This window comes from Amphiprion ocellaris, chromosome 22 (assembly GCF_022539595.1).
Source record: "Amphiprion ocellaris isolate individual 3 ecotype Okinawa chromosome 22, ASM2253959v1, whole genome shotgun sequence".
Taxonomy (NCBI): Eukaryota; Metazoa; Chordata; class Actinopteri; family Pomacentridae; genus Amphiprion; species Amphiprion ocellaris.
This window is the reverse complement of record NC_072787.1, coordinates 16,555,204-16,573,851: the sequence shown is the minus strand read 5'-3', so window position 1 is coordinate 16,573,851 and position 18,648 is coordinate 16,555,204. Positions and strand designations below refer to the sequence as shown.

Sequence of the window (18,648 nt, the reverse complement as noted above, 5' to 3'; positions counted from 1 at the left end):
AAGATCCTCTTAAAGTTGTGTTTGAGGAACCACACAAGGATAAACGCTGTACAGCCTTTACAGTGTGTTTATGTACTGATTAATAATGAACAATGACCCAGAACTTAATTGCAACTACGGCTTAATCGATTTAAAAACTGAGCATTGTATGCAAAGGCGGACGCGTATAATAATCTCCTTGACATTCAGCCATTGTATTGAATTATATTTTACTTTTTTTAGTTTACATTTACTACAACTGATTACTGGAAACATTTTTGGATGTTGTTCTCTTTTGTACACAATGTAAAACTCAGAGATTGAATATTTTACTTGAACTGAGATAGCAAAGATCAGAAATCAGCTTGATTATGTCACAATAATGTACAAGAAATTGTTGCTTTTTTTTGTTTTTTTTACAAAAATGGTAAATTCAAAGGTAAAATGCATTAAGATTGCTATACACACACACACACACACACACATATATATGTAAAGAAGTCCATTGTCTTTGCATTCCCACATGTTCAGCAATGTCTCTTTAATGAATGCTCACAAGTTTAGAATATATTTCTGCCTGCCATTATGAGAGTGTAGTTTTTCTAATCAATACTGTGTACCTGACATAAATGTTTGGTAGATTTCTGAGGAATTCACAAAAAATGTTGTCTAATTTCATCGATTGTGTATGAAAAAATAAATTCAGGATCACTAGTGTACAAAGAGCAACAAATAAAACAAAATAAAACCTAAGTGTCTAGTTTCTGATGTGTCTGGCTCAATCTGCAGCATTTCCTCATTTCAAGGGCAGCGTACCCTACTATCAGTGCAATAATTCTATCTGACCTTGCTATTTAATCTTTAAACCAATACAATCCAAGGGTGTACAGTGACAGTTCATTTTCACCTTTTATTCTAGTGTAGGACAATAGCAATCACCGCTAATCTGCACCAGACAGTCACACTGTGTACCTTGTCTATAAAGCACTTTGAACTGCATGATTCATACACAAGCTGCGTCATAATGCTGAATGACAAGAATATACATAAAAAAAAAAACTAAATCACATGTTCAACAGAATACAGACAAGTCAGCAATAAACCTGAAGCCAAGCGTGCCGTCTTGGACCTTTTGTACTGTTTATCTGTAGAAAAGTGGTTGAACTGAGGATGAGTAAATTCTGATGGAACCAGTCATAAGTGTTTTTATGTGCTGCATGTTAGTAACACTTTCAGGTGCACTAAAAACTAATCTTTGGCAATATACCTGCAAAATATAATAAAATCTTTCAAAAATTAATCATCCACTAAGTTTATACTACAGTGAATTTTTGTTTAATACTTTCATGCTTGTTGATCAATAAAGAAAAACAGAAACAACAAATGTCAGATTATGATTTGAGTGCAAATTACAGTTTGTGCTCTTCAATGACTTGTTCAGCATGATCTCTGTCCTCCATTGGTCCATTCGCTGGTTTTCTAATTTAAAAACAGAACAAGGAACACAGTCAAAACAAATGTTTGGCTATTAAACTCCTGTCACATGCATATACACTCACCTTTCACTTTATTAGATACACCTCTTCAATTGCTTTTTAACACAAATAGCTAATCGGCCAATCACATGGCTCCGACTCAATGCATTTAGGCATGGAGACGTGGTCAAGACGACTTGCTGAAGTTCAAACCGAGCATCAGGATGGGGAAGAAAGGGGATTTAAGTGACTTTGAACGTGGCATGGTTATTGGTACCAGACGGGTTGGTCTAAATATTTTACAAACTGCTGATCTACTGGGACTTTCACGTACAACCGTCTCTAGGGTTTACAGAGAATGGTCTGAAAAAGAGAAAACATCCAGTGAGCAACAGCTGTGTGGATGAAAATGTCTCTTATTGATGTGAGAGGTCAGAGGAGAATGGGCAGACTGGTTGGAGATGATAGAAAGACAACAGCAACTCAAATAACCACTCATTGCAACCAAGGAATGCAGAATACCACCACTGAATGGACAACATGTCCAACTTTGAAGATTTGCTACAGCAGCAGAAGATCACACCAGGTGCCACTCCTGTCAGCTAAGAACAGGAAACTGAGGCTACAATTCGCACAGACTCACCAAAATTTGACAACAGAAGATTCAGATGATAGGGTCAGAATTTGGTGTAAACAACATGAAAGGATCCATCCTGCCTTGTATCAAAGGGTTCCAACCTTTCACTAGCAAGGTGTATCTAATAAAATGTCCAGTGAGTGTACGTTTCAATTGCAGTAGATAAACTCGGCTCACTTGAACTCAGTGTGGTCCTGAAGTTGAACATTGAGGGTTTCAGGCAGCAGCAAACCAAAACTACCAGCAGCAATGGGGATGATGCCATATATCAGCATGGGAATGGTGTAATGATAAACCTCCAGCAGCCTGATCAGTGGAGCGAGGATGCCGGCAACACGAGCACACATGGAGTTCAGACCTACACCATTCTGCCTGAAAGGACACACAATCAAGAATCACATGATGACTGAGATGGTTCGGGTAACACCAAAATCAGCGTATTTGACATTACCTTAAAACAGTCGGGTATAATTCTGCTGCATAAATGTAGGCTGTGCTGAAAGAAGCAGCAGCAGAAAATTTCCCCAGTACAGCAATGGCTGTTACCACCACAGGAAGATCTGATTGGGAAAAAAGATTTAGCACAAACATAAAGATGGACATCCTAGTTATAAAATTGAAAAATTCACCTCTTTGTAACATTTTTCAAACAACAAAAACATGTTCAACGTTTGCAAGATACCTTTTGGGACAGCGAGGACCACAAGGCAAGCAGTACCCCCAAAGATCAGGAAACACGCTTCACATAGTCTCCTTCCAAAGTGTTGAATTAGAAACAATCCACAAACATTTGCAGGAATTTCAACAAGAGCAAAAATAAACTGTGTGAGGTAGATATTCAAGCCAAAACTGCCAACATTCAGAGCCAGTCCATAGTACAGAAGACTTACTGCAAACCTAAAATCAGAGATCAAGAGAGGCTTTTAGTTTCACTTCTCAAAAAAAGCATCATCAGATATTAAGGACAATGGCATCTCACCAGATGAAGCCCATTATTAGAGTATATTTTCTCAGATACGGTATTTTGAAGATGTCAAACATGTTTCTTCTTTCAGATGTACGCTCCATATTTATCTGAATGAGTAAAAGGCAACTTTTAGAAAACATCCAGTGCATTTAGAGGTTTAATGTATTTTGTCTCAGTCAAAGTGTGTTTGATGCTGATCACCTGGTCCAGCAGGTCTTCTGGTAGTTTCGTCCCATTGATCCTGGCTGCTCGCTGGAGCTCCTTTCGGGCTTCTTCCTTCCTGCCATGTGCCAAGAGCCACCGAGCTGATTCTGGTAGAAACCTGTAGAAACACAGTTTCAAAATAAAGAATGATTCAGTAGTTCCAATAACACTTTATTTGGCTTTATATTTTATTGGCATTTATCATTTGAATAACATCTGTAAAGGTTATGGCATTTGAGAGTTCTTACCAGTAAAGAGCAACAAGAAGAATGACAAGAGGGCTGAAGACTGCCAGTTGCAGGATTCTCCAATTGCGCAACAAATAGGCAGTGCCAGACAACAAAATCTGTCCAACACTCGTCCAAATTATCAAGACAATTGTGCAAAGAGCAGACTTTGAAGGATCGCTCCATTCCACAGCTGTAAGACAGATGAGAATTCATGGTAACTGAGCATTAAAAAAAATTAAGTTTTAACGAGACAAAAGCAATGATAATAATCATAAATGATGGAGACAGTGGAGTTACCCAGCACTGAAGTAATCATGACAATGACAATGCTTGAGCTCCCACAGACAAACTTAAAAACCATATACACATAGATGTTTGGAGAAAAAGCAGTGGCCACACTGAACACCAACAGGAGGAAAATTGCAAGGAGGATGGCAATTCGTCGGCCAAACCTGCAAAGACATCAGAATTACAAATAGAGATGAATGATGTTGCCAGTGCTTTCCATTTCATTCATGGTTACTGGTATATGCAAATTACAAAAGAATATCTTGTAATGCCTACACTAACAAGGATGACTCACTGGCAGATGCAGACATAAGATAAAATGCTTGTCGGTATCAGCCTGTTAAGATTTTTCATTAAATCAGAGTCAAAGCAAAGTTTCAATAACCAACAAAGGTTTGTATTACAAGACCTACTGTTGGGACACTACTTATTATGAGGGTAACGTTAATCCGAATTGTTTATTGTGATGGCAAAATCACTGACCCTTGTGACAGAAGGGATGTATTACCTGTCAGAAATAGCCCCAAACACCAAAGCTCCAATCAGAACACCTGCCATATAGATGGACTGTGATGCCTCAATCAAACCATTCTTGTCACAAACCACATCAAACTGAAAACGGCAACAATGGCAACACAAAAAGGGAAATGATTAGATCAACCCAACACACAGGACATAAAGTGAAACTGATTTTAAGCAGTGGTCTCAATCTACAGGCCTGCAGTGAGCATGTAAATGAACAAATGATCTTTTTCTTTGTTTACCTCTGTCACAAGGGTGGAAACACCTGGCCCAGCCTCATAGTCCCATCCATCCATGCATTTTGTTGTGGTGTTAATCCCATATTTTTCAATGTCTTCCAAATCCCAATCCACAGGTGTGAACATTTCACAGCTTTCAAAGCTTCCATCCTCGTTCACTGGGATGGTGAGATTCTTTTGTCTCTCTTCTGTCAGGTTGGGTCCACGCTCCAAGATCCAGTCAGTGTTGCAGTGATGTGGGAAGCTCTGGCCGGTAAACACTTGACTAATTACATCAAAAGCTGAATAAATGTTGGGGATGCATAACACAATAATTAAGTATTTCTGAAACAAACCAAACTCCCCAATCTCCTTCAGGATCTGTCCGAAGTTGCTCATAGTGATGTGTAGCTCAGCTTGCAGCAACTCCTAATCAAAGTGCGGCATGAGCAGAGACATTAACAATAGATCACTACAAATTATCTGGTCGATTAATGTTTAACCAAGCGCAGATACATGGTTTACTATATGTACTTTCAACTTATGCATTAAGGATGACAGTTGTAACTGATCTTGCAGTGATAATACAATGTGAGATAATCGACAATAAAATGTATAATTACAAAGATAATGGCATTCTGATTTTAAAAGAAATCCTACTGCAGAAACACTGTGTGCTCACATTGGACACTTCAAATCATTTTAAAGATAAGGCGTAATCTAAACATTCACAATCATGTTCAATACACTGCTTGCACATAAACTAAAAAATGGTTTAAAGCAAATGACACTCTCCATTTTGAAGTAGCATTCTTGGCAGCATTGGTTTGCCACAAGTGTTTCTTTGCAACACTGACAATAAAGGAAAGACAGATTATAATGTAAAAGATTTGTTCATCTCAAACTCATGTCTCGATGTGAACTAACATGAATGACAACAGTAGTATTCAACCCTTCTCTAACCGTTTGCTGTCAGCATTGCTTGAAATAGCAGCAACTCACTGATCAGGGTAAGTCTGAAGTTCTGAAGTAAAAGAGTGATCAAACTTTTGCATATACCACAAGTACCATCTTTTGTTTTGTTTTTTAAAAATCTATCTTTTCCAGGTAACTAAATACAAAGTAGCATCATGTTAACATCTGAGGAAATGCAAACTTTTAAAATGCTGCAAAGACTTTGCATCTTTTCACATTCACTTGCACTGAGCAGCTTATGTTGTAATGCCACAAAAGTAACTGAGTTAATTACAAACACATAAAACAATCAGCAGTAATAATGAACAGAGCAACTATAGTATAATATGGGATGCAAAGCAACATTTGTTTTTTAGCTACATGACCACAGACTTCCACAAGAAGAATATTTAATGGAGCAACAGTAACACTCAAGATAAAGCTGCAAAATGCTGCATTATATTTACCAATTAGCTGCTTCTGTTATCTGTGTGACAGAAGTTGAACAAAGGAACATTATGTAGTTAGTTAGACTGAGCTATGACAGGTCAGAATGCCTGCTTATTCCCATTTTCTATAATACTCTGCAGCTGACCAACAGCAAGTTGATTTACAGAAAATAGCACTTACATTATTAGTGAGAGGAGAGGTATCATGATTATACAGTACATATACAGCCATGCACAAAAGTTTTTCATACACTTGTAAAGACCACGTACATCATGGCAGTCTTGAGTTTCCAATTCTTCATTTTCTGTGATGGAATCATTGAAACACATGCATCTTCGTCACAGAAAAACAGTCATGCATTTTGGTTATTTCATAGATTTACTACAGGCCTTCTGGAAATATGACAAAATCTGCTGTATCAAAATTATACATACATAGTTGTGTTAATCAGGTTTTCTTTGTGGCATGGCCTCTTACCTTCTTTTGAGTGATTACATTTGACTGCTGCTCTGAGAATATTTAAAAAGGGCCCAGTTGATACATTGATTAGACTGAGAGTTAAAAAGAATTCTGGAGGAAAGTTGTGTCACCAGATGAAACAACATCTGAGCTAGTTGGCTGCAATGACCAGCAATATGTTTGGATGAGAAAAGATGAGGCCCTGAAGCCCAAGAATACCAAACCTACTGTCATGCATGCTGGTGGCAGTATCATGCTGTGGCGCTGTTTTGCTGCCAGGGGAATTGGTGCTTTACACAAACTAAATGGAAAAATGAAAATTCAGGAAAATTTAAAATGATCAATCAGAAGGTTGAATTTTGGACATAGTTGGGTGTTTAAACATGACAGTGACCTCAAACACACATAAAAAGTGGCAAAGAAATTGCTATAATTAAGGTTCTACACTGGCCTCCCCGAAGTATTGACTTAAACCCCATCAAGAACCTATGGACTTTGCTGAAGACACAAGTCTGTGTCAGAAAGCCAGCAAATTATGTTCAACTGTACAAATTCTGTCAAGAGGAGTGTTCAAAGAAACAACCAGAAACTTGTGGACAGTTACTAAAAGCGCGTAATTGAGGATAAAATGGCAGAGGGAAAGTTTAATCAAATATTAGAACTGCTGTATGTACATTTTTGCCCCAACCATTTTTGTCACATTTCCAGGTGACCTGTAATAAGTCTATTAAAGAACCAAAATGCATGATTGTTTTGTTTTTTTGTGATAAAGACGCGAGTTTCAACGATTTCATCAGAGAAAATTAAGACTTATCGTAGTGATGAAATGACTGCCATAGTATAAATGTTCTTTCCAAGAGTGCGTAGACTTTTGTTCATGATTACAGAACTTTTAGTATGTATATATAGATTCAGACAAATACCAAATATCAAAAAAGATGTAACAACTGTAGAAATAAAACAGACTTTTGACAGATTCATAAAAACAAGCAGAAATCACATGTTCAAGCGAATGTACCTTTATATCCAGACAAGTCAGCAATAAACACCAAGTCAGACATGCCCTCTTGGACCTGGTTTCCTGCACTGTCAGGAAACTGTTCTGAACAAGCACCTATAAAACTTCCCTGCTCTGTCTTGAGTTTTGAGTGTGCATTTGTGAGGGTTGGGAAAGTAACACGTGAACTTATTTCAGACACAACCAGATATGGGGATGAATGTTTTTTGTCAAAAAAAAAAAAAAAAAAAGCTGCTAGAGTTATTGGATGCACTAAAAAGCTAATCTTTTGCAAATTACAAGTGAAACTAAATCATATCTTTGAAAAATGATAAGGAAAGAGAAAAATTTAAATTGTCTGATTATGGTTTCAATTACAGTTCAAACTACAATCATTGCTTTCTAATTAGGTTTTCCATACAGTTACTGTCCCCCATTGGTCCATTCTCTGGTTTTCTAAATGAAAAAACAGAAAAAGGAACACAGTTAATACCATTACTGTATTCTTTAGGGAGAAATACATTGCATGCATATATTTATAGATGTTTTGGATTGCAGTAGGAATATTCAGCTAACTTGAGCTCAGTGTGGTCCTGAAGTTGAACATTGAGGGTTTCAGGCAGCAGCAAACAGAAACTACCAGCAGCAATGGGGATGATGCCATATATCAGCATGGGAATGGTGTAATGATAAACCTCCAGCAGCCTGATCAGTGGAGCGAGGATGCCGGCAACACGAGCACACATGGAGTTCAGACCTACACCATTCTGCTTGAAAGGACACACAATAAAGAATCACATGATGACTGAGAAGGTTCTGCATATGCATTACAGCATATTTGACATTACCTTAAAACAGTCGGGTATAATTCTGCTGCATAAACGTAGGCTGTGCTAAAAGAAGCAGTGGCAGCAAATTTCCCCAGGACAGCGATGGCTGTTACCACCACAGGAAGATCTGATTGGGGAAAAGATTTAACACAAACATAAAGATGGACATATCAGTGAGAAAATGTATGTGTTGGTGACATTTTTTAAACAACAAAAACATGTTCAACGTTTGCAAGATACCTTTTGGGACAGCGAGGACCACAAGGCAAGCAGTACCCCCAAAGATCAGGAAACACGCTTCACATAGTCTCCTTCCAAAGTGTTGAATTAGAAACAATCCACAAACATTTGCAGGAATTTCAACAAGAGCAAAAATAAACTGTGTGAGGTAGATATTCAAGCCAAAACTGCCAATGTTCAGGCTCAGTCCATAAAACAGAAGACTTGCTGCAAACCTGAAATCAGAGATCAAGAGAGGCTTTTAGTTTCACTTCTTCTCAAAAACAGCATCATCAGATATTAAGACAGTGGCATAAACGTCATCTCACCAGATGAAGCCCATTATTAGAGTATATTTTCTCAGATACGGTATTTTGAAGATGTCAAACATGTTTCTTCTTTCAGATGTACACTCCATGTTTATCTGAATGAGTAAAAGGCAACTTATAGAAAACATCCAGTGCATTTAGAGGTTTAATGTATTTTGTCTAAGTCAAAGTGTGTTTGATGCTGATCACCTGGTCCAGCAGGTCTTCTGGTAGTTTCATCCTATTGATCCTGGCTGCTCGCTGGAGCTCCTTTTGTGCTTTCTTCTTCTTGCCGTGTGTCAAGAGCCACCGAGCTGATTCTGGTAGAAACCTGCGGAAACACGATTTCAAAATAAAGAATGATTCAGTTGTTACAACCACAGCTTCTGTGGCACTTATTTGACATTCAGGATTTGAAGAACATCTGAAAAGGTTCTGGTATTATGAAGAGGTCTTAGGATAGGTCTAAGGATCACATACTGAGCCACTGCTACACCACTGTTAAGGATGCCTATCATTCGGTTCCCAAAGCAGCTGTGGGGCTCTCCCATCACTGCCTTGTTCATCTCATCCCAGCCTACAGGCAGACACTGAAAACCGTTAAGCCTGTGGTGAAAACAATGAAGAGATGGACCAAAGAAGCAGAGCTTGACCTGCAAGCCTGCTTTGACTGCAAGGATTGGAGTGCCTTTGAAGCTGCTACTAACAACCTGGATGAGCTTACCAACGCTGTGACATCATACATCAGCTTCTGTGAGGACTTGTGAGTTCCCACCAGGACTCATTTAATATTTAACTGTAACAAACAATGGTTCACTGCAAAACTGAGACAGCTCCATCAGGCCAAAGAAGAGGCCTACAGGAGTGGGGACAAACTGTTGTTCCACCAGGCCAGAAACACACTGACAAAAGAGATCAGAGCAGCTAAGAGGAACTACTCGGAGCAGCAAACGACCCTGTATCAGTGTGGAAAGGCCTGCAGAACATCACTAACTACAAGCCGCAACTCCCCGTCTCTGTGGGGAACCAACAACTGGCTGATGACCCAAACCAGTTCTACTGCACGTTCGAAAAGGATTTCACAACCCACACCGACCATCTCCCCACACAGTCATCAACACCTCCTGCAGCCCTGCCCCTAATCCCTTCTGACACTCAACCTGAAATCAAGATCCGTGAAGAAGATGTCTCCTCTTCAGGAAACAAAAGACCAGGAAGGCAGCTGGCCCAGACTGAGTGTCACGTGCCTGCCTGAAAGCCTGTGCAGACCTTCACCTGTCTTCACTCAGATCTTCAATAGGTCAGTGGAGCAGTGCGAGGTTAATTCCTGCTTCAAACGCTCCACCATCATTCTAGTGCCCAAGAAATCCAAGATCACAGGACTGAATGACTACAGACTTGTTGCTCTGACTTCTGTGGTCATGAAGTCCTTTGAGAGACTAGCGTTGGCCCACCTGAAGGACATTACTGGACCTATGCTGGACCCCCTGAAGTTTGCCTACGGAGCAAACAGGTCAGTGGATGATGCAGTCAACATAGGGCTGCGTCACATACTGCAACACCTGCAACAGACCAGGGACCTGTGCAAGGATTCTGCTTGTGGACGTCAGCTCGGCCTTCAGCACGATCATCCCAGATCTCCTCCCAGCTGTCTGTCCCACCCCTCACCTGTCAGTGGATCTCCAGCTTTCTGACAGACAGACAGCAGCTTGTGAGGTTGGGCAACTTCACATCCAGCACCTGCACCATCCGCACCGGGATGTGTGCTCTCCTCACTGCTCTTCTCCCTGTACACAAATGAGTGCACCTCCTCACACCCCTCTGTGAAGCTCCTGAAGTTCATAGATGATACTACTGTTGTTGGGCTCATCCAGGATGTTGGTGAGTCTGCCGACAGACAGGAGGTGGAGCAGCTGGCTGTGTGGTGCAGTCACAACAATGTGGAGCTTAACACGCTCAAAACAATGGAGATGATCGTGGACTTTAGGAGGGACCCCCTTGCGTCTCTCACCTCCCCTCCCTCCATCCTGAACAGCACTGGGACTGCTATGGAGTCCTTCAGGTTCCTTTTCACAACCATCTCCCAGGACCTGAAATGGAAGACCCACACAGACTCTGTGGTGAAAAAGGCACAGCAGAGACTGTACTTTCTCCTCCAGCTGAGGAAGTTCAACCTGCCACAGGAGCTCAGATTTACATTTGTATATTGATTCTTTTACTGTCTGTTGTTGTTGAGTACCGCATCTCTAAGCACCATGTCAAATTCCTTGTGCGTGCGAACTCACTTGGCAGAAAAGGCTTTTCTGATTCTGATTCTTACCAGTAATGGGCTCCAAGGAGAATGACAAGAGGGCTGAATAGTACCAGCTGCAGGATTCGCCAGTTGTGGATCAAATAAGCGATGCCAGACAATGACATCTGTCCAATGCCGGAGAAACATAAGATGACCATTGTGCAAAGAGCAGCCTTTGAAGGATCGGCCCATTCCAATGCTGCAAATCAGATGAGAGTTGGTCATACAATGCAGAAACAGAAAACCAGGCCTGGAGACTGGAGTATGCCATGCAACAGCACTTCTCTGGGAGCGATTCAATGGTGGACATTGCACTGATGTAGTATATGTTGTAGTCCATGGGATGCCTCTTATTTGTGTTTTTTCTATGTTCCAAGCATATTTATCTGCAAAGTAAAAACTTGGGAGTATGATTCCCTTTAGTAGGACATTATGAATTTATTCCATGTGGAGTTGATTTGAAAGTTTGTGAAAAGTGGCAAATATGTCTCACACTGGTGAGCTGGATTGATTAGGTTTATGATAAACAGAACATCTTTATATACTTATTATTAATTCACCTGTCCACCAATTTCATAATATCTTGCCATGTCAGATATATTTAAGTTTTCAGATGACTTTGGCATTAATGCAGAGGCATTATATGTTAGACACTGTGGTTATATGAACAATAATGAATAATCTGTGTAACCCTTAGTCAGAACAAAAAACATTTCAACAAGCCAAAAACAAATATAAAAGGCATAAATAATTAAAGCAGTGGACTTACCCAGCACTGATACATTCATTGTCATGGATACACTTGAAGTCACACAAAAAAACTTGAAAACCATGTAAACATAGATGTTTGGTGAGAAAGCAGTGGCCACACCAAACACCAACAGGAAGGAAATTGCAAGGAGGATGGCAAATCGTCGGCCAAACCTATTCAGAGGGGACGATAGAAAAACAAACGTATATATTGTTCTTTTGAAGGACTCAATACACAGTTGTATACAATTTGTAAATTTATTTTTTTTATATGTATATATATATATATATATATATATATATATATATATATATATACACCCATATCATGGCAGTTTAGATTTTCAAATGAGACCTATCATTGAAGCGTGTCCGTATTATTACAAAAACAGTCATGCATTTTGGTTCAGTCATAGATTCATTAGAGGTCTTCTGGAAATTTGGGACAATCTTCTGTGTCACAAATTTACATGCAGCAATGCTAATACTGAATGAATGTACCTTGGTCATTTTCAATTGAAATATGTGATTTTGGTAGCTGTCTACAAGCTTTTACTTCTTCCTTTGATTGCTCTGTGTTTGCCTCCAAGATTCAACCATCTGGCTGATGATTTAGATTTTCCTGAAGAATGTGGAGATAATCCCCCTTCCTCATTGTCCCATTTATTTGGTGTAAAGCACCAATTTCACTGGCAGTAATACAGTCCACAGCATGATACTGCCACCACCATGCTTGATGGTAGGTTTAGTGCTATTGGGGTTAAAGGCCTCCCTTTCTCTCCTCCAAACATATTTCTGGTCATTGTGGTCAAATAGCTCAATTTTTGTTTCATCTGACCACAGAAACCTTCCTCCAGAGAACCTTTTCTTTGCCCGTGTGATCGGTAGCAAATAGAAGTTAGATGCTAAAGCGTCACATCTGGAGTCACTTTTCTGACTTGTTTAAGGCAATGTTTGGCTTTTTCAGATGTGTGCTGAGCTCCTTAGACGTCCCACCATCACGTTTGTGGCAGAATCTAATAAGTCTAATAAATGGGCCTTACATAATTTGCCTCTGAGAAGTCAGCAGCTTCACTGATGAAGAGGCCATGCTACTAAGAAAACTTGATAGATTTGATTAACTAAGGTTTCAACATCACCAAAACTGATAATTCAAGTTGTAATGTATACTTTTCACCCAGCAGATTTTGTCATATTTCAAGATCTAGAATTCATCCATGAAGCAAAATGCATGATTGTTTTCTGTGACAAGTACAAATTTGTTTCAATAATTCCATTATAGAAAATTGAGAGTTAAAAGAATCATTGGAAACTTACGCCTGCCATGATAGATATGGTCTTTACAAATGTATACATTTATGGTAGGCAATAGCTTTATTTTAAAGCCACAACATTAAAACCACTGACAGGTAAAGATGAATGAACTACATTGTCATACAGAGACTGAAGATGATTTAATGCACAGTTTCTGATAAGCAAAACTTCTGTTCTATTTGTGAAAATGCAAAACCATGGAGATTTCACCGTTTTTGGATATTTGTTTTTTGCATATGGTTTTTGGACCATATTAGACCAGATCAAAAACCAGTGAGCTTAGGTTGGTCAAATCTGGAAGAGATTGTTGTGCAAAGGAATAAAGACACTGTACAAGTTAATTTTTTGACTTGTACAACCATTATGCTCTTTGTTAAAATGTGGAAACATGGAGATTTTAATACTTTTTTTTTTTTTTTGCACCCGATCCATAGAGGCCCTATCCAGGAACCTAGCGGATCTAAGGGATCCACTGCCACTGTCCTTGTGCCAGACATAACAGAGGTCTCATGTTTATGTAACAATGATCAGAGCTGTTTTGGCAGCAGGTGCAGATGTTGTGGCTGATTGCTGTATATTACTATACAAGGGTTGCCTTCCTTTGTTGACTCAACTCATAAAGTCACAGAATAATATTAACCCTTTAACAGACACTGTTCCTTTTTTGTTTACCATACAGCAACTTTAATCTTCACTGACAGACTATCAACTGTTTACAACTCTTCATTAATAAAAAGTAAAATTAAAAAAACCTTGTGACAGAAGAAGGGATGTATTACCTGTCAGAAATCATCCCATACACCAAAGCTCCAATCAGAATTCCTGCCATGGAGATGGACTGTGATACCGCAATCAAACCATTCTTGTCACAAACAACATCAAACTGAAAACAGCAACAATGGCAACACAAAAAGGGTAATGATTAGATTAACCCAACACATATCCAGTGAAACTGATTTCAAGCAGTGGTCTGCAGGGAGCATGTAAATGAACAAATGATCTTTTTCTTTGTTTACCTCTGTCACAAGGGTGGAAACACCTGGCCCAGCCTCATAGTCCCATCCATCCATGCATTTTGTTGTGGTGTTAATCCCATATTTTTCAATGTCTTCCAAATCCCAATCCACAGGTGTGAACATTTCACAGCTTTCAAAGCTTCCATCCTCGTTCACTGGGATGGTGAGATTCTTTTGTCTCTCCTCTGTCAGGTTGGGTCCACGCTCCAAGATCCAGTCAGTGTTGCAGTGATGTGGGAAGCTCTGGCCGGTAAACACTTGACCAATCACATCAAGAGCTGGAAAAACGTTGAGGGCGCATAACGCAAAAAGTAAACGCTTCTGAAACAAACCAAACTCCCCAATTTCCCTCAGGATCTGTCCGAAGTTGCTCATAGCGATGTGTGGCTCAGTTCACACTGATTCCTAATCAAAGTGCAGCATGAGCAGAGACATTAAGATTAGGTCACTTCAAACTATCTGGTTGATTAATGTTTAACCAAGCGCCATTGCATGTTTTATTATATGCACCTTCAACTCATATATTAATGACAACAGTTGGCATTAATCTTGCAACAACAATAAAATGTGAGATAGTCGAAACTAAAAAATGTATACTGACAAAGATAACAGCATTACGTTTTTAAAAGAAATCCTTCTGCAGAATCACTGTGTGCTGATATTGGACACTTATCAGCCGGCAACACGAGCACACATGGAGTTCAGACCTACACCAGTCTGCTTGCAAGGACACACAATCAAGAATCACATGATGAATGAGAGGGTTTTGATATGTATTATAGCATATTTGACATTACCTTAAAACAGTTGGGTATAATTCTGCTGCATAAACGTAGGCTGTGCTGAAAGAAGCAGTGGCAGCAAATTTCCCCACCAGAGCAATGACTGTTACCACCACAGGAAGATCTGATTGAAAAAAATGTTGAAGACAAACATAAAGATGGATATATCGTTAGAAAACGGGAAAATTCATCCAATAAAAAAATAAAAAATGTTCAAGGTGTTAACATCACTATTCGGGACAGTGAGGACCACAAGGCAAGCAGTACCCCCAAAAAACAGGAAACATGCTTCACATATTTTTCTTCCAAAGTGCTGAATAAGAAACAAACCACAAAAATGGCCAAGAAATTCAACAACAGCAAAGACAAACTGTGTGAGGTAGATATTCAAGCCAAAATTGCCAATATTCATGCTCTGTCCATAGAACAAAGACTTGCTGCAAATCTGATATCAGAGATCAAGAGGCTTTTAGTTTCACTTCTTCTCAAAAACAGCATCATCAGATAATAAGGACAGTGGCATGAACGTCATCTCACCAGATGAAGCCCATGATTAGAGTATATTTTCTCAGATAAGGTATTTTGAAGATGTTAAACATGCTTCTTCTTTCAGATGTACACTCCATATTTATCTGAATGAGGAAAAAGCAACTTTTAGAAAACATCCACTGCATGGAGAGGTTTAATACACACTGCCTGACCAAAAAAAAGTCATCACCTCGACTTAATTAAGCAAATAGGTAAAGAGCCTTCCATTGGGTAATTACTGCAGTGATGATAAGTTTCAGCTGGTAACAACTTATTTAACCCTAGCTGATGCAGTGAGGAACTTTTCATTTCTTAAACAACCATGTCAGGAGACATATCCTGCGGTCATGTAAAAGATGTTAGAAGGGTCAAATTATTGGCCTGCATCAAGCAAAATCCCATCATCAATATAAGATCTTGATAGAAAATTAATGCATCTCTGGACAGAAATAAATGTTGTGACATTGCAGAAGCTTATCGAAATGATGCCACAGCGAACGAATGCCATACTCAAAGCTATCCGCAGTCCAACAAATTATTAAAGTGTGTGACTTTATTTTTGGCCGGACTGTGTATTTTGTCTAAGTTAAAGTGCGTTTGATGCTGATCACCTGGTCCAGCAGGTCTTCTGGTAGTTTCGTCCCATTGATCCTGGCTACTCGCTGGAGCTCCTTTCGGGCTTCTTCCTTCCTGCCATGTGCCAAGAGCCACTGATGGTGATGGTGCAAAAAGACTTGGAACTATCCAAAGAAAGTGACTGAGAGACATACCACAGAAGTGCAATTTCCAGTATTTAAATCCATATATATGAGCTTTTAGAGAACGTTGACATGAATGAAGTGTAATTATGTAGCCCAGCTGATGCCCATTATGCTGGTGAGTAGGAGACATGATGAAATGAACGATGATAACAATAACCTACGACCGAATAATCTGACTCAAAACAATCTCTTGACAACACAAATACAATATTATTCATAATTGGTGCACCTACCCATCACACAAAAGTTCATAATGACAGCACTTGAAGTCCCACATAAAAATTTGACAACCATGTAAATATAAATGTTTGGTGAGAAAGCAATGCTCACACCAGACAACAGCATGAGGAAAGATGCAAGCAAGATTGGAAATCGTCTGCCAAACCTATAAAGAGAGGACAACAGAAATATAAATACTTCTAATTCTTTTAGGAGGCACAATATATAATTTCTTTTCTGGTATGCACTAATGTTATTTTTATAAACATGAATAGTTCTTCATGAGGAAACTTAAATCACAGAAACCCACCTGTCAGCAATCACCCCAAACACCAAAGCTCCAACCATCATTCCTGCCATGGAGATGGACTGTGATGCCTCAATCAAATCACTCTTGTCACAAACCACATCAAACTGAAAACAAGATCAATGGCAACAGGTGAAGGGAAATTAATACATTTTAGCTGTTGTACATGATATTCTGAACCACTGGATGTCACAAAAGAGCATCAGCATCTCAGACTGGAACAAACAGACGAGTTGACCACACCTCCTTTGAGGAGTTGATATTGTGAGAACATGCGGCAGCACAGCTTGTGAAAATAGTGAGGACAAGTAATGCATTGTCATTTACAATGACATAGGTTGCATGCCCAGGAGCATTGTAAAATACATTGAATCAGGAGGTGTTTTACTATTTTTTGAAAGGGGGGATGATCCAACGGTAGCATCCCATTTTTGCCTCACCACCAACAAACACACAGATGGGATGGAAGGTTCATAAGAGGGATGTATTTTGGTCATTTGTTAACAAGAAGGAGAGCATATCCCCCTTTACTCCCCTCAAATTGCAGCATTTGCAGAAGAAGCAAATCTCAATCTTGGGAAAGTCAAACCAGTGGTAGCTCTGGTCTTATCCCTCTCTTCATCAGAGGCCTTTTTAGATGAACAATGTGATCCATTTGGGGAGACAAAAATCTGAAAGGTTGCGTCCAGATGAATGCTCCAGAGTGTCTTCACCCGTCTCACTTTAACAATGCAGTGTAATAAGCCTGTTACTTGCGCTCCTTTAAGACATGCACTCCTTTCCATTATTTGAAAGCATTAGAAGGTGTCTCTTTCCTGTCTGGATGAGCACTCACTTTTCTGTAACAGTTGTGTGAACAGTTCTGCCCATCAGCACCTGGGCAAAAACATCAAATCCCACAAACACATTGGAGATGCATGATACAAAGAGTAAGCATTTCTGAAACAACCCAAACTCCCCGATCTCCTTCAGAATCTGCCCAAAGTTGCTCATAGTGATGCGTGGCTCAGCTCACAGAGGTTCCTTACAAAACTCCAACATGAACAGAGACATGAAGAATAGATCACTACAAAGTATCTGGTAAATTAATGTTTAACCAAACGTAATTCTGTCAGTTATGGTAATTGGTTTCTTCTTTTGTGAAAGACACCGGTTGCCAACATTACCATTGCAACAATAAAATCTAAGGTAGCCAAGACAGTAAAATGTTAACTGATAAAGACAATGGCAATAACAATGAGCACAGTACAGGTCAATCAAAGAGCCAGTGCAGAGAAAACAAAATGAAATAAAGAAATGTGAACTACAGTTGCAAGAGAAAGTAAGTGAAACCTTTGGGATTACTTGGATTTCTGCAAAAATTGATCATAAAATGTGTTCTGATCTTCATCTAAGTCACAACAATAGACAAACAGTCTGCTTCACCTAATGCTGCACAAAAAATTATATGTTTTCATGTTTTTATTGAACAAAACATGTAAACATTCACAGTGCAGGGTGGAAAAAGTAAGCGAACCTTTGGATTTAATAACTGGTTGACCCTCCTTTGGCACCAATAACCTCAACCAAACGTTTCCTGTAGCTGCAGATCAGACCTGCACAACAGTCAGGAGGAATTTTGGACCATTCCTCTTAACAAACCAGTTCCAGTTCAGCAATATTCTGGGGATGTCTGGTGTGAATCGCTCTCTTGAGGTCATGCCACAGCATCTCAGTCGGGCTGAGGTCAAGACTGACTGGGCCACTCGGAAGGTGTATTTTCTTCTGTTGAAGCCATTCTGTTGTTGATTTACTTCTATGCTTTGGGTCATTGTTCTGTTGCATCACCCATCCTCTGTTGAGCTAAATTTGGTGGACAGATGGTCTTAAGTTTTCCGGCAAAATATCTTGACAAACTTGGGAATTCATTTTCCGTCGATGTCAGCAATCCATCCAGTCCCT

At 39.5% G+C, this 18,648-nt stretch overlaps 2 protein-coding genes and 1 pseudogene across 2 annotated transcripts; all 3 read right to left on the bottom strand.

Moving 5' to 3' along the window:
- Positions 1–501: 501 nt before the first annotated feature.
- Positions 502–7,240, bottom strand: LOC111567980 (solute carrier family 22 member 13-like). Its single transcript, XM_023269412.3, has 10 exons — positions 4,545–7,240; positions 4,289–4,392; positions 3,790–3,944; positions 3,511–3,682; positions 3,260–3,380; positions 3,071–3,165; positions 2,774–2,988; positions 2,543–2,651; positions 2,269–2,463; positions 502–1,458 (listed from the first exon to the last, which is right to left on the bottom strand). The coding sequence occupies exons 1-10, from the start codon at positions 4,917–4,919 to the stop codon at positions 1,389–1,391; spliced, it is 1,611 nt and encodes a 536-aa protein (XP_023125180.2). The 5' UTR covers positions 4,920–7,240; the 3' UTR covers positions 502–1,388.
- Positions 7,241–7,386: 146 nt separating this feature from the next.
- LOC111567970 (solute carrier family 22 member 13-like) lies at positions 7,387–14,501 on the bottom strand. The gene is made up of 10 exons (XM_055007213.1): positions 14,111–14,501; positions 13,874–13,977; positions 11,800–11,954; positions 11,058–11,229; positions 8,948–9,068; positions 8,759–8,853; positions 8,451–8,665; positions 8,229–8,337; positions 7,957–8,151; positions 7,387–7,836 (listed from the first exon to the last, which is right to left on the bottom strand). Exons 1-10 carry the CDS (start codon positions 14,483–14,485, stop codon positions 7,773–7,775), a joined length of 1,605 nt encoding a protein of 534 aa, XP_054863188.1. The 5' UTR covers positions 14,486–14,501; the 3' UTR covers positions 7,387–7,772.
- Positions 14,502–14,903: 402 nt separating this feature from the next.
- LOC129348052 (solute carrier family 22 member 13-like) lies at positions 14,904–16,399 on the bottom strand (annotated as a pseudogene).
- Between the last annotated feature and the right edge of the window lie 2,249 nt (positions 16,400–18,648).

Excerpts from the sequence above, each read along its gene's own strand:
- LOC111567980 (XM_023269412.3), bottom strand. The coding sequence starts at position 4,919 with ATGAGCAACTTCGGACAGATCCTGAAGGAGATTGGGGAGTTTGGTTTG. Across the intron at positions 3,381-3,510 it reads CTTCTTGTTGCTCTTTACTG|GTTTCTACCAGAATCAGCTC; the intron begins GTAAGAACTCTC and ends GTGTTTCTACAG. Across the intron at positions 3,166-3,259 it reads CAGAAGACCTGCTGGACCAG|ATAAATATGGAGCGTACATC; the intron begins GTGATCAGCATC and ends TTACTCATTCAG.
- LOC111567970 (XM_055007213.1), bottom strand. The coding sequence starts at position 14,485 with ATGAGCAACTTCGGACAGATCCTGAGGGAAATTGGGGAGTTTGGTTTG. Across the intron at positions 8,338-8,450 it reads GGTCCTCGCTGTCCCAAAAG|ATCTTCCTGTGGTGGTAACA; the intron begins GTATCTTGCAAA and ends TTCCCCAATCAG. Across the intron at positions 7,837-7,956 it reads CAGGACCACACTGAGCTCAA|AAAACCAGAGAATGGACCAA; the intron begins GTTAGCTGAATA and ends TTTTTCATTTAG.